Source organism: Heterodontus francisci, chromosome 32, assembly GCF_036365525.1.
Source record: "Heterodontus francisci isolate sHetFra1 chromosome 32, sHetFra1.hap1, whole genome shotgun sequence".
NCBI classification, from domain to species: domain Eukaryota; kingdom Metazoa; phylum Chordata; class Chondrichthyes; order Heterodontiformes; family Heterodontidae; genus Heterodontus; species Heterodontus francisci.
The window spans coordinates 10,088,537-10,104,287 of record NC_090402.1 but is presented as its reverse complement, the minus strand read 5'-3'; the positions used below and the strand labels follow the sequence as shown (position 1 = coordinate 10,104,287).

At 42.4% G+C, this 15,751-nt stretch overlaps 1 protein-coding gene across 2 annotated transcripts in view; it reads left to right on the top strand.

Moving 5' to 3' along the window:
- The window catches only part of gpsm1b (G protein signaling modulator 1b), a 265,572-nt gene that overhangs the window by 143,790 nt on the left and 106,031 nt on the right, over positions 1–15,751 (top strand). For both annotated transcript variants that reach the window (XM_068012189.1, XM_068012188.1), the window contains exon 9: positions 759–867. In XM_068012189.1, the coding sequence (XP_067868290.1) occupies positions 759–867 (109 nt within the window). The remainder of the gene's footprint in view (positions 1–758; positions 868–15,751) is intronic.

The window sequence follows — 15,751 nt, the reverse complement described above, 5'->3', positions numbered from 1 at the left end:
ATTTGGTGCTCGTGAAATAGTGTTCATGTAAGTAAGTATGGAATGAGAATAGGCTATTCAAGCCATCGAGCTTGTTCCTTGCAAAGTAGCACATATAATCCAGTCTCCCATGGGCTGTAGCTAATTCACAATGTCTCTTGAAGAAAAGATTATAAAGGTTCTACCCTTCCTTAGATTGAACAAAACTGCAAGGCCCTTTAATCTAACCTAGCATTCAACGTTTTATTTTACCAGCAGTCTTCCCTGCCTTGACATTTCCAAGGAGCTGATACTTATGTCCCATGTAGCATTTAATTTGGATCTGGCTGTACACATTCTTCTAACTTTCAGTCCTGTTCTAAACCAGCTATTCAGCTGCTTGTCATGTAAATTGTCTCTCCGCAGTAAAGCACATTTGGGTACAGGTATAAAACAGGACCTGTGCTCTCATATATGCAATTAACACTGTCAAATTTACAAATAGTTTTTTTGTGCTTTTTTTGTACAGAGAAGGACAAGAGTCCTGTCAAGATTCTAATTGTAAAGAACTTTGTTACAGAAAGTTATATTAGAAAATGGAGTTCTAAAAATAGTACTGTGTAATTTTTTTTAACGTTGCAGAAAACCAGGTGAGATAAGTGAAATGTTTTCGATGGGATTTGTGCACTGACTGGAGAGAATGAGCATCATCTAATCTCATCTCCGACCGCACATGGGGCACATTGTCATTACACTGGACAATAACATGTTATTTTTGTTCTTTTTGGTTGTTTGGACAGGGTTGGAGAAGGGAGAGCCTGTTGGAGTCTGGGAAATGCATATGTGTCACTTGGGAGCCATGAGCAAGGACTACATTTCGCTTCACGACACCTAGAAATCTCCAGAGAGGTAAGAAAGTTTCAGAGCCGCATCATAGAATCATACAGCACCGGAGGCCATTTTGCCCATTGCGTTTGTGCCAGCTAGTCCACTCCTATGACCTTCCCCCACAGCCCTGCAAATTTTACCCCAACGAGTATATATCCAATTTCCTATTGAAAATTATTATTGAATCTGAAAATTAATTGAATGTGAAAATATTCTTCTCATCTCACTTTTTTTGCTAATTACCTTAAATTTGTATCCTATGGTTACCAATCCTCCTGCCAGTGGAAACAGTTTCTTCTTATTTACTCTATCAAAACCCTTCATGATTTTGAACACCTCTAATAAATCTCCCCTTAACCTTCTCTGTTCTAAGGAGAACAACTTGGGAAACCCGAAAGGTCTACTTCCAAGATGCAACATGCTCTTGAAAGCTGAAATTGATGACAGAATCATTAGTCTGAAGACCATTGAGAATGTAGTAATCTTGTCTGACAGAAGTGTATGGCAACATCCATTCCACCACATTTAACAGAAGACACTGGGTCTAAACTTAAAATCAACTGAGCCTAATGAACAATCCTTTACTTTGTTGACACAGGGTTACATGTCCAAAGGTGTACTCCGACTTGGTCTTTTCTAAATTCTACACTTTGCTCTTTGTGGGACCTTAAATAGCAATGATCTAAGTAACCAGATCATTTATTTTAGGGGTTGGCTGAGGGATAACTGTTGACCAGAAGACAGGAGAGAAATATCCCTTGCTGCGCTTCGAATAGTGCCAAGGGATAGTTTACATCCACCTGAGAGGCCCTTGTTTTAACGTCTCATCCAAAAGACACTCCGACAGTACTGTAATCTCTCCGCAATACGTTGAAATGGCAGCCTTGGTTATACAGCTTTTAACCCTCCCTTCTGGAGTTTAGACCATTCCATTTACCATTTCATGAAGATAGTAAAGTCACTTGAGGCCAGCTATCTTTTAATGTTAATATGAAAATTGGAGGTCAGTCCTTCAGGTGGATAATCCATGTAGCTGGAAGCACAAAGGATACTCTTGTCCAGATAATGAACTATCAGTTAACTAGCACGCTTCACATCCTTAGAATGTCCAAAGGTTAGATATAGCTCTTGGGTCTAAAGAGATCAAAGGGTATGGGGCGAAAGCAGGAACAGGCTACTGAGTTGGATGATCAGCCATGATTATAATGAATGGCGGAGCAGGCTCGAAGGGCCGAATGGCCTCCTCCTGCTCCTATTTTCTATGTTTCTATGGCTCCGCAGCTAATCAATTACTGTCAGTGGTGGCAGCCAGTTTGCAATATAGCAAGGTCCCACCAACAGTGATGAGATGATTATTCAGATGTTCTGTTTTTGGTAATAGTTACTATGTTGAGCAAGATGCTAAAATAACTTTCTGAAAGATCTTTTATGTCCTACTGAACAGGCAGATGGAGCCTAAGTTTAATATCTCTCCCAAAAGACCGCACCTCCGACAATGCAGCACTCCCTCAGTACTGTACCTAGAAGTTAGATGAGATCATGTGCTTAAATCTTGAAGTGGAATTTGAAGCCGGGGTGTCAGTGGTGGAAATACTGCCAACTGAGCTAAGATGAAGCCAAGATTTTCTTTCCCACTGCATTGAAAAGGTTTTGAATGGATTGACATCAAGGGTTTGGTCCTTTCCAATCTGTTAATGGCTTAATTTGGCACATTATATGTTGCATTAAAATTGCATGCAAATTCAAATCAGTTGAGCACTGAATAATTGGGAATTTGGATAAAATCAGTGGTTTTAGACAAAGACAACTCATCGCTCTATCACTTGGAGAAGAATTAGGAATTCTACTTCTAAAGTGAAAGATAAATTTAGAATTCTTAATATTGTGCAGGGGAAATAGAAAATGGATAAATGAAGAAGGCCTTGTTCAATTTTGTGAGCAGATTGAATATTGGAACTACATTCAGTGTGTCCTGAAATAACCCTGTTTCAAGCTTCACTTAACAAGAAAAATGTTGGAAACTCTGTGTTGAAAAACAAAATCTGACACGATTCCTGTGGGACAAACTTAATATCAATTAGTACTGCGTGATCTATAGTTACTTTAATTGGGGCAAGACCTATTTCCAATCCTTTAACTATGGAGTGGTAGTTATGTAGCCTAAAGAGATGTGAATCAGCCATGTGGAGAATTGATTGCATTCACACCACATGGTTGGCTTACACCTGCCAAGATAAACAAGTGCAATAGACTCTAAATCAGCACGATCATTAATGATGAGCAAACTGGCTAGCAGATGGGCATTACCGTGCACTGAAGTGTTTAATGTAAATGAGCTTCAATGATCATAGCAATGGTCAGGACTGGAAAAGAACGTTGCCATCTGTCTGGCTATCCCAAGCTGGGAAGTTGATATTGCACAAGTTCTGATAGGGCTTGAAGACTATTACATTCTTAGAAAGGCTTGCATTTATGTAGCACCTTTTACAACATTGAGATGTCCCAATTAAGTATTTCCTTGAAGTGAAGTCGTTGTTGTGTAGGCAATGTGGCAACTAACTTGCACACAGCAAGCTCCCCCAAGCAACAATGTGATGATGACTAGATAATCTGCTTTAGTGGTGAAGGTGTAGGAAGTTTGCAAAGAATATTCCATCTGCTGATAGCTGGATTGATTGTAGCCATGTATTTAAAGTTGGAACAGGACACACTGAGTTTAGTTCTGCCTTGCTGCTCCAGCACAAAATCTGTGGGAACGTCAATAAATGTCACATTGCTATAGTTTAATAATTATATAAAATGGCAAGTTGACTTTTATTCTTCCACACTGAATTGTTTGCATGATTTATTCAGGACTAAGGCTTCTGGTTCCTGAACCCAGAACTCACCAGAATTACAAACTCCAAAAACAAAAACCCAATGCGTCTTAATTGTTTCCAGAGCTGGCTGCATAAATTTTTTAAAATTAATTCATGGGATGTGAGTGTCGCTGGCAAGCCCAGCATTTGTTGCCCAACCCTGATTGCCCGTGAGAAAGGTGGTAGTGAGCTGCCTTCTTGAACCCTCACATCCTTTGTAAAGTGTAGTGCCCAGAACAGGATGCAGTACTCTAGTTGAAGACTAACCAGAGCTTTATAAATGTTCAGCATAACTTCCCTGCTTTTGTACTCTATGCTTCTATTTATGCAGCCCAACATCCCATAGGCTTTGCTAACCACTCTCTCAAGATGTCCTGCCTCCTTCAAAGATCGATGCACATGCACCCCCAGGTCCCTCTGTTTCTGCACACTCTTTAGAACTGCACCGTTATGTCTATAATGACATACCTTATCTCTTCTGCCAAAATGCATCATCTTACACTTACCTGTATTAAATTCACCTGTCACTTGTCTGCTCATCTGCAAACTATGTCCTATTGCAGGTGGTTCATATCATGTTTACTGTTTGCCACTCCTCCAAGTTTGGTATCATTGGCAAATTTTGAAATTCTACTCTGTATTCCAAGATCAAAGTCATTTATAAATTGGTAAAAAGGCAGTGACCCTTGGGGAACACCACTGTCTACCATCCTCCAGTCTGAAAAAAAAATCATTTACCATGACTTGCTGTTTTCTGTCCTTCAGCCACGTTTTTATCCAGTTGGACACTGACCCTCCTATTCCATGAGTCTCAATTTTGTTAACCAGCCTTTTATTTGGTACTTTATCAAATGCTATCTTAAAATCCATATGGACAACATCCACTGCATTCCATTCATCCAATCTTCTCTGTTACTTCATCAACAAATTCAATTAATTTTCAAGCATGATCTGCCTTTTACAAATCCATGCTGGCAATCCTTAATTAATTCAAACATCTCCAAGTGCTTGTTGCCTCACAGCTCCAGCGACCTGGGTTCAGTTCTGGGTACTGCCTGTGTGGAGTTTGCAAGTTCTCCCTGTGACCACGTGGGTTTCCGCCGGGTGCTGCGGTTTCCTCCCACAGCCAAAAACTTGCAGGTTGATAGGTAAATTGGCCATTGTAAATTGCCCCTAGTGTAGGTAGGTGGTAGGAGAATGGTGGGGATGTGGTAGGGAATATGGGATTAATGTAGGATTAGTATAAGTGGGTGGTTGTTGGTTGGCACAGACTCGGTGGGCCGAAGGGCCTGTTTCAGTGCTGTATCTCTTTTTTTTCCTTTGATTATTGTTTCTAAAACCTTAGCTACCACAGATGTTAAACTAGCTGGCCTGTAGTTGCTAGGACTGCCCTTACACCCTTTCTTGAATAAGAATGCCACATTTGCCACTCTCCAATCCTCTGGCACCTCCCCCAAATCTAGGGAAGATTGGAAGATTATGGCAAACCCTTCTGCTATCTTTAGCAACCTGGGATGCAAGCCATCTGGACCAGGTGACTTATCTACCCAAAGCACAGCCAGCCTTTCCAGTACTTCCTCCCCCTCAATTTTTACCATTTAACATTGCCTTTACTCTCTCTGCTTTTACCCGATATTTTGTCAGATTCCTCTTCCTTAGTAAACACATATATTACCCTTGCCCCGTGCCTCTGAACATAAAATACCCTCCTTGTCCCGAATAAATCCCACGTCACCTCTTATTTCCCACTTACTATTTACATGCCGGTAGAAAATGTTTGAGTTCCCTTTTATATTGTCTGCCATTCTATTCTCATTTCTTTCCTTGCCAGTCTTATTTTCCTCTTCATCTATTGACAGGAAAATGCAAGATTGGCTGAATTTTATGAGCGCGCCTCAAATCACGGCAGCACGCTTTGAAGTTGGCGATCCACCCTTGCAGATTACCTTTCGCTGAGACCCTGCAATAGTCTGTGCAGTGGCTCATTTAAATGGAGGGGGCAGAATGGCCGCCCCGATGACTTAGAAGGGGGTGGCCGCTCCGGCACTGGCGTTCGGCGCCACTGCCGTTTTTAAAGGGCTTCAGGCCCTTCAATATCATTTCAATAATTATAGGTGCCGCTTCACCAGAACCTGCCGAGCACTTTTTTTTAACTTCCAAAATATACTTTATTCATAAAAATCTGTTTAAAAAATACATTCCCAAACAGTTTAAAACAGCATCAAGTCAAAAAATACAAACAGTGCAAAGGTGATCAGTTTCCTTCTATACAATTATGAGTTGCCTCACAACCCTTCCATTTCACATTTGTCCTGCCAGATACATTTTTACATTATACAGGAGACAGAAATTTTCCCGATACAGTTCGAGGGGTTTCCCATGGATCCAGCCCCTCAGTTCAGCTTGGTGGGGGGACCCTACACTGTGGTCTTTCCCCATTGAGCCTTTGCTGCAGCGCCCCAAGCTTTAGTGCGTCCCTCAGCACGTAGTCCTGGACCTTGGAATGTGCCAGTCTGCAACATTCGGTGGTGGACAACTCTTTGCGCTGGAAGACCAGCACGTTTCGGGCAGACCAAAGGGCGTCTTTCACCGAATTGATAGTCCTCCAGCAGCAGTTGATGTTTGTCTCGGTGTGCGTCCCTGGGAACAGCCCGTAGAGCACAGACTCCTGTGTTACAGAGCTGCTTGGGATGAACCTCGACAAAAACCACTGCATCTCTTTCTACACCTGCTTTGTAAAGACACATTCCAGGAGGAGATGGGCAACTGTCTCTTCCCCACCACAGCCACCGCGGGGGCATTGCGCGGAGGGGGCAAGACTCCGGGCGTGCAGGAAGGATCTGACTGGGAGGGCCTTTCTCATCACCAGCCAAGCTACATCTTGGTGCTTGTTTGAAAGTTCTGGTGAAGAGGCATTCCACCAAATTACTTTGGCGGTCTGCTCGGGGAACCATCCGACAGGATCCCCCGTCATCAGAACCTGCTGAGCACTTTTAATTCACCTTAGATTCCCCTCTCCCACATCCCCCCCCCCCCATCCCCCACTGAGTCCTCATGTATTACAGTGACATACCCCCCAAAAAAGCACCTCTTCGTTACCTGAACTTTCCCCCCTAACCTCAGAACCTTTGACCCTCAACCCCTTCCCATCATCCCCGAATGGAGTTCCGAAGGCACTGGAGTTCTGGCCGGAATATCGGCATGGGACAGCCGTCGCTCCCAGCTAGTAATTATTCTTTCATTTTAATCTCGTTTGCATTTTAAAATGAAGGCCCCGCCCACTGGGGCCGCACCAAGGCCTCCGCGCTGCCGGTAAAATGCAGTGGGGCCTTCCCGGCCTTGTGGGCCGTGGCGGGCCTCTCCCGGCAGAATTTTCCAGGCTCCCCCGCCATGACCCCTGACGTCGGAGGGCTGGTAACATTCAGCCCATGATGCTGAAAGGAGTCTTCAGCACTAGCAGTTGCTTTGTAATTTACTTCTCCACTGCCATAGATTTGTACCATTGACTTGACTGTGGCTGCCAACAGATGCTGTACTTTCTGCCTGGTTTTCTGCTCTTTTTATACCTTTCCTGAGTGATACTGGAAAGTATAGACATTGCAGGAGAATGGAGCAGCGCCTGTCCTCTGTACAGTCAACTTTTCATATGTTTAAATTAGTAACTCAAATCCTGTGGTTATGAACTGTAAAATGTATAATTGTTCTGCTATTAGTGGTAACACGTTAATTAATCACGGTAATTACATCTAAATTACATATGCAGAATTGGGTTAATTAGAAACCGACTCAGTTGCTGAAGAACCAAGTCTCTCTCCGTACTGTTGAGGATGTAATTGTTATAAGGGATGACTTGGTCTCTCTAATTGGAGCTCATTTTAGCTGCGTGCTGCAGGTTAATTGTACTGGTGACATTTACCCCACCAACTCAAAAGCCAGGAAGTCCTGCCTTGCAATTTGGACTTGACTTGTCAGAATAATATTGAGGAGCCACAGTTGCAGGCGGCAGACAACAGAACTCGTCCTGCCACGAGAGGGATAAATAGCCAACCAGCGCACAGTTGCTCGTGAGCAACGTACATTCTTGCTCACAGGAAAATTATTCATCCATCCCGCATTCTGATTACGCCACAATTGTGATTGAGACAACAACAGCTACTTGCATTTATATAGCACTTTTAACGTGGCAAAACGTTCCACCGCATTTCTCAGGAGCGTTATCAAACAAGATTTGACACAGAGCCACATAAGGAGATATTAGGACGGGTGATGAAAAACTTGATCAAAGAGGTAGGTTTTAAGAAGCATCTTCAAAGGAGAGGGAAAGGGAGGCGGAGACATTCAGGGAAGGATTTCCGAAACTTTGGGCCCAGACAGCAGAAGATGGGGCTACCAGTGGTGGAACCATGAAAATTGGGGATGTGCAAGAGACCAGAATTGGAGGAGTGCAGAGATCTTGCAGGGTTGTAGGGCTGGAGGAGGTTACATAGATGGGGAGGGGCGAGACTATGGAGCGGTTTGATGAGAATTTTTAAATCTCGGCACTGATGAACCAGGAAACAATGTATGACAGTGTAGTGATGAAAATAAACTTAAAAACTGCCATTACAGTAATAAATATTTTCGGTTTGTTTAGTAATTTGAGAGATTTTCCCTGTTATACTCCAAAAGACTAACTTGCTCTGTGTCAAAAAAAATCCCATTACTAAACTCCAAAATTAAAATTATGGACTTCAGTTGGACACTTCTATCTTTGTTGAAGATAATTTAAATTCCTAGTCCTATGACTTTTTGGCACTCTTAAATATTATAAGAATGTAAATAAAACATACCCATCCTACTCCGTCATTTGCTGTAACGCCAGCCTTGGCTATATTCTCTGGCTTTCATTCTGCCTTACTACTTACCTTCTACCTTTTTAAATGCCTCCTCACGACCTATCTTTCTGGTGATCTCCAGCAGCTCTTCTACTCATGCTTGCCACCTATTTCTCCTTCGTACAATTCTTCCTGTTAAAGGTGTTGTATAAATACAAATGGTAGTAATGGGGGCCATAGAATTCTACGGAAGGACAAACTAGATAAACCAAATAGCCTCCCTAACCTGCACTTCATTTTTGAGTAGACAAATTGTAATTGTTTAAGTTTTCTTTACTTTCCCTGTGCCAGCCTTCCACAGTGGCGCAGTGGTTAGCACCGCAGCCTCACAGCTCCAGCGACCTGGGTTCAGTCCTGGATACTGCCTGTGCGGAGTTTGCAAGTTCTCCCTGTGATCGCGTGGGTTTTCGCCGGGTGCTCCGGTTTCCTCCCACAGCCAAAGACTTGCAGGTTGATGGGTAAATTGGCCATTGTAAATTGCCCCTAGTATAGGTAGGTGGGTGGTGATGTGGTAGGAATGTAGGATTAGTATAAATGGGTGGTTGATGGTCGGTACAGACTCGGTGGGCCAAAGGGCCTGTTTCAGTGCTGTATCTCTTTAAAAAAAAAAAAAAAATTTTTTTTTAAATGATTCAAAACTGTTTGAGCCTTAATGTCTTTACGTCTGCTGTATCAGTGTTGTTTTTTGTCATTTATCTCCACTTGATCTAAGTCATAGTTATACAGCACAGAAACATTCCATTGTGTCCATGCCAGCCATCAAGCACCTATCTATTCTAATCCCATTTTCCAGCTCTTGGCCCATAGCCTTGTATGCTATGGCATTTCAAGTGCTCATCTAAATACTTCTTAAATGTTGTATGAAGGAAAACAAAGATATTGAGATGTTATCATTGTTTTTGATGGTCATTGGGGTAGCAAGATGGAAGATGCACATATTCATGAACAATCGAGCAATGGTGTCACATGCAACATTGTTTTTTTTACCCTTTCTCATTCTCACACACACACACACACACACACACACACACACACACACACACACACACACACACACACACACACACACAAACTTTTGCTATTCTCATACTTTTCCAAATGGGATCAGCTGCATGTTAACTGGTGATATTTTCTGATTTTTGAATATTGAAAGACACGGACACTTAAATTGGAGAGAAGGTTTGTACTGAAAGTGATATCACCGTGCATTGATATTCCTGCGCCTTTGTGTTTGGATTCTGACTAATCAGAGGCACGTCACTTCTCTGCTAGCTGCAAGAAGAGAAAGAACTTGCATTTTTCTAGTCTTTCACAACTGCAGGATGTCCCAAAGCACTTTGCAGGCAACCAAGTATTTTTGAAGTGTAGTCACATTGTAACGTAGGGAAATGCAGCAGCCAAATTGTTCTACAGCAAGGTTCCAAAATAGTAATGTGATAATGACAAGACAATTGTTTTAATGGTGTTGTTTGAGGGAAAAATTTAGCCAGGACACTGGGATGAACTCCCTTGCAGTTCTTCAGGTAGTGCTGTGGGATCTTTGACATCAACCTGAGAGGACAGATGGGGTCTCGCTTTAACGTCTCATCCGAAAGATGGCATCACCGACAGTGCAGCACTCCCTCAGTACTGCACTGGAGTGACGGCTTGAATTTTGTGCTAAGTAGTCGGGCTTGAACCCACGACCTTCTGACTCCAAGGGAGAGTGCTACCCACTAAGCCATGACTGACATCTCGAAGAACCCGAGAAAAAACAAGTTTTGACGGTGCTAACATAATTCCTGATCTGATTCTCATTTTAGCACCATGTCACTTTGACTCCCCTGATGTAAAGGTCAGAATAATGCATTATTTTACAGTAATTTACAATACCAGGCAATGATCCCACTAAAATTTCTTTGTATGTGACCTGTTTATTTCAATATGTGGAACATTTAAGCATTTTTGCGTGGCTGCTGCGGTACCTTAAAGGGGTCAGCTTCTGCGCGATTGCTACATGGTCATGCACACGCTCACCTTAAAGCGAATGTACATAACAGGGATGCTGTTCTGGGGCAGGAGTCAAACACTATTGGCCAAGTATTAACATTTAACTGTTAGTCAACTGCCTTCCTTCGAAAGTCTACAAAGGCATGCTTTGAGTGAGCATAAGACTCTTGATAGTGACGTAAATGGAACATACTTTATTGATATCCAACAGAGGTGATCAATCTATACTGTACACAGAGTGGCCTTTGGTTTCTCGTTCTATCTTCCGAGCCCTCCGAAGAGCTGTTGAAAACGGTGATCCTTTATGCAACTTATTTTGCCTAGATTACAGCTACTTGTCACAGATTGGTCAGTAAAATGAAAGCCCATGGGATACAGGGGAATATGGCAGCTTGGATCCAAAATTGGCTCAGTGACGGGAAACAAAGGGTGGTAGTCGACGGATGTTTTTGCAGATGGAAAGTGGTTTCCAGTGGCGTTCAACAGGGCTCGGTGTTGTGCCCCTTGCTGTTTGTGGTGTATATTAATGATTTGGACTTAAATGTGGGAGACATGATTGGGAAATTTGCTGATGACACAAAAATTGGCCGTGTAGTTAATAGTGAAGAGGATAGCCATAGATTCCAGAATGATGTTGAGTGGGTGGCAAAGTGACAAATGGAATTTGATCCAGAGAAGTGTGAGGTAATGCATTTGGGGAGGGCAAACAAAGCGAGGGAATACACAATAAATGGGAGCATATTGAGAGGGGTCGAAGAAGTGAGAGACCATAAAGTGCACGTCCACAGGTCCCTGAAGGTGTCAGGACGGCACAGTGGCGCAGTGGTTAGCACCGCAGTCTCACAGCTCCAGGGACCCGGGTTCGATTCCGGGTACTGCCTGTGTGGAGTTTGCAAGTTCTCCCTGTGTCTGCGTGGGTTTTCTCCGGGTGCTCCGGTTTCCTCCCACAAGCCAAAAGACTTGCAGGTTGGTAGGTAAATTGGCCATTATAAATTGTCACTAGTATAGGTAGGTGGTAGGGAAATATAGGGACAGGTGGGGATGTTTGGTAGGAATATGGGATTAGTGTAGGATTAGTATAAATGGGTGGTTGATGTTCGGCACAGACTCGGTGGGCCGAAGGGCCTGTTTCAGTGCTGTATCTCTAATCTAATCTAATCAGGACAGGCAGATAGAGTGGTGAAGAAGGCATATGGGATGCTTTCCTTTATTGGCCAAGGTATAAAATACAAAAGCAAGGATTCAATGCTGGAACTGTATAAAACGCTGCTTAGGCCACAGCTGGAGTATTGCGCACAGTTCTGATCACCACATTACAGAAAGAACATAATTGCTCCGGAGAGAGTACAGTGGAGATTTACAAGAATGTTGCCAGGGCTTGAAAGTTGCAGCTATGAGGAAAGATTGGATAGGCTAGGGTTGTTATCCTTAGAACAGAAGAGGCTGAGAGGTGACTTAATAGAGGTATACAAAATTATGAGGGGCCTAGATAGAGTAGACAGGAAGGACCTGTTTCCCCGAGGGGAGAGGTCAATTATCAGGGGACACAGATTTAAGTTGCTTGATAGAAGGATTAGACGGGACATGAGGAAAAACTTTTTCACCCAGAGGGTGGTGGAATGGAATTCAGGCCAAGAATGGTGGTGGAGGCAAAAACCCTCAATTCATTTAAAAGGTACCTGGACATGCACCTGAAGTGCTGAAAGCTGCAAGGCTATGGGCCAGGTGCTGGAAGGTGGGATTAGATTGGGCGGCTAGTTTTTTTGGCCAGCACTGACACGATGGGCTGAATGGCCTCCTTCTATGCTGTAACTTTTCTATGGTTCTTTAAGACCTCGTGATGTAACTGTTTCTGAATCATTTGAGGAAAGCCTACTGTTGTTGTGATTTAATTCAAAGATACTTTGCTCAAACAAGTTCTTGTGACTTAACTGTTCTCAAATGCTTTGAAGAGCAGTTCTATTAACTGTTATTTTTCTGTACTATAGCTAATGGACAGCTTGTTACACTAGCAGTTAAAGTTTTACTTTAATCACTCATGGTCGATTGTTTGCCCAGTCACTTGATTCCTTTCACAAGCATTTCTCATTCATGCTCAAGGCACTGAAAGCAGAAGACAAGCCATGCTTTTGCTTGTACGCCCCAAAGTTATCTTGTTTATCTGTTGTTCCGAGATACAAGCATGTTCGATTATTAACACTCAACTCTCCCAGATGTCCAACATACAGCTCACTAGGACGTCCAACACCAAATAGAGGCATCTTTTCTCTGTCTGCCCAGTACTGTACCTGTCTCTGGCTGCACTTCCTTACTTGCTGAGGGCCAGCTCTAGAGCAACCTCCAAGGATAGTACCTGACATGAGGAGAATAGTAGACTGCCTCAAAAATTGCTGTTTTAAGCCAATATCTTTGGAGCAGTGTCTGATGCAACTGCGAAGAGCAGCACTTTGTTTCAACAATGAAGGGTGGGGCAGCAGCAGGTTATTCAGGAATCAATTTATCACTGCCAAGTCTTTTGCAGGAACCTCATTACATCCTTAATTGCCCATGTCTTCCTCTTTCAAGAGGAAATCAGGTTCATTTATGGTATTAATTTTCTGTCAAATTAACATTGCTTTGTCATTTTTCACACTGTTTTCAATTATGTTACATAAAATCTTCCCAAGTGTACAAATGTTCAAAAATTGATTCTTTTTTTCAAAAGAAGATTGGGTTTCTGTGAATAATGTAGTAGTTGGATTTGAGGTTGTGGCAAGGCTGCTAGAAGGATAAATCCTGAATCCTTTGAGGATTATGATCACATCTGTGTTATCAAAATAAATTTCTAATTTGTCAGCTAATATAAAGTGCTTTCTTCAGTGTTCAGCTCACATTCCACTATTAATCCTACACGGGAAGCAGCAGTAACAACTTGTATTTAAGTAGCATCTTTAACATGATGCAACATCCCAAGACACATCAGAGATGGGAATCGACATCAAGTAGAAGGTGTGGGGGAGATGAGTGAATGTACAATGGTAAAGGTAGGTCTTGAGTAGGCTTTTCAAAGTGGAGATCGATTTGGTAATTCCAGGATGTAAGAACATGATGGATCTGTCACTGATAGCAGATGGAAGGGGACAAGAAACAAAAGAGTGGAGATTATAGGCTAGTTCATCGGATGGAGGGGCTTGCAAAAGGTAGGGTAGAGCATGGTCACAGGGAGATCAATAAAAAGGGATGGCGGATTTCGAAACCAGTGAGCTGTGGTACATGGAGTTTTGTTTAGACAGGGCTGGTAGCTGAGTGGTAATTAGTTGAAGATTGGTCGATGACTTTGGCTTTGGCTAAATGAGGAATTGAAGGTGTCCAAAAAAAAACCTTATGGCTGGAAGAAAACGTGGGTGAGGGAGTAGAAATCACTTTACACATGTGCTGTCTATGTTGGGACAAATAAGCATGGAAACACCTTAAGACAGAATCATTGAGGACTCTCATCTTGGTTCAGTGGTGGCATTCTCATCTGAGTCAGAAGATCGTGGATTCAAGCCCAGCACCAGAGCTTTGAGCATATAACCTGGGCCGATATGTTGCTGCAATACTGAGGGAGTGCTGTACTGTCAAGGTGCTGTCTTTTGTTTGCAAGATTAAACTGGCGCCCTGCCTGCCCACTCAAGTGGCACTGTTTTGAAGAAAATCAGGGGAGACCTCCCTATATCTTGGCCATTTATTATTGCTCAACCAACACTATCTGGTCACAATCTCATTGCTGTTGCAGGAGCTTGATGTGTGCAAATTGGCTGCCTCGTTTTCCTATGTTAGAACAGTAACAATACTTCAAAAGTACTTCATTGGCTGAAAAGTACTTTGGGATGTTCTGAGGTTGTGAAAAATGCTATGTAAATGCAAATTATTTCTATACAAAATACTTTGAGATATTTGAGAGATGTGGTAAGTTCCCATCTAAATCAAGTCTTTTCATTTGTGTAAGACCTGAATTCTTTTAAATTGTTATAAAAATTGGTGGTCATTAGTCATGAGAAACAACCTGAAGAGTCCAGTAAGGAACCATGTGTCTCTTAGAGGGCAATTAAAATTCATCAGATGTAAAAAAAGAGTTTTTTTTTGGATGCTTAAAAGAGGTTTATAACCTATAATTCAACTGACTGATCCTGATGATGCCATAAACTACAAGAGAAAAGCTCAAGTGGTTTTAGAAACATGAGATACTTAATTATAGTGTCTTTTTTACTTTCTTCCCAGGATCCGTGATGTACAAATGCATAAAATAAATTATTTTCAGCTGCATTAAAATTCAGATCTCCCAGAGAGCCAATCTGCACAGCAACTCGAGTTATTTAGTTCTGCCACAGAGAAGTAGAATGAATACTGATTGTCCTTGGGCTACAATCACCTACTGTGATGATGTGAAATGCTAGATCACTAGATGGTTGTGATTGCAGTGCATTTGCAGTTAATTTATTGCAGTGCATGTAATGCAACCTTTGACAGCAAGTAAGGGTTTATTTAGCAGGGAGTTACAGAAATGACAGAGAATGTGTATAATGCCCAAAAGCTAATGGAATTATCACTCTCCACCGCCTGCCCCTTTAAAAGCCAAGTATAAATCCCCGAGAGCCAGAAGCTTCAGCAGCATCTGTGAACCTTCTTTAAAAGAAGGGACCATAATGAGAACTTTGTTTTCCCTACAGATAGATATTCCCTCACATGCTGAGCATTTTTAGCATTTTCTGTCGTTTGCTTTCCAGCATCAACATTAATTTGCTTTTTAGCTACTGCTTTACACCGTGGTGTCAGCTATGGCTCATTGGGTAGCAGTCTCGCCTCTTGAGTTAGAAGGTTGTGGATGCAAGTCCCACTCCAGACACACAATCTAGGTTAACGCTCCAGTGCAATACTGAGGGAGTGTTGCACTGTCGGAGGTGACGTCTTTTGGATGAGACACGAAAACGAGCCAATATTTTGAAGAGGAGCAAGGGAGTGCTCTCTAGTGTCCTGGCCAATATGTATACCTCAACCAACACCATTAAAATAAATTATCTGGTCATTCATTCATAGAAACATAGAAAATAGGAGTAGGCCATTCGGCCCTTTGGGCCTTCTCCACCATTCAAAAAAGATCATGGTTGATTAATTCAGTACCCTGTTCCTGCTTTTTCCTCATATCCCTTGATACCTTTGCAT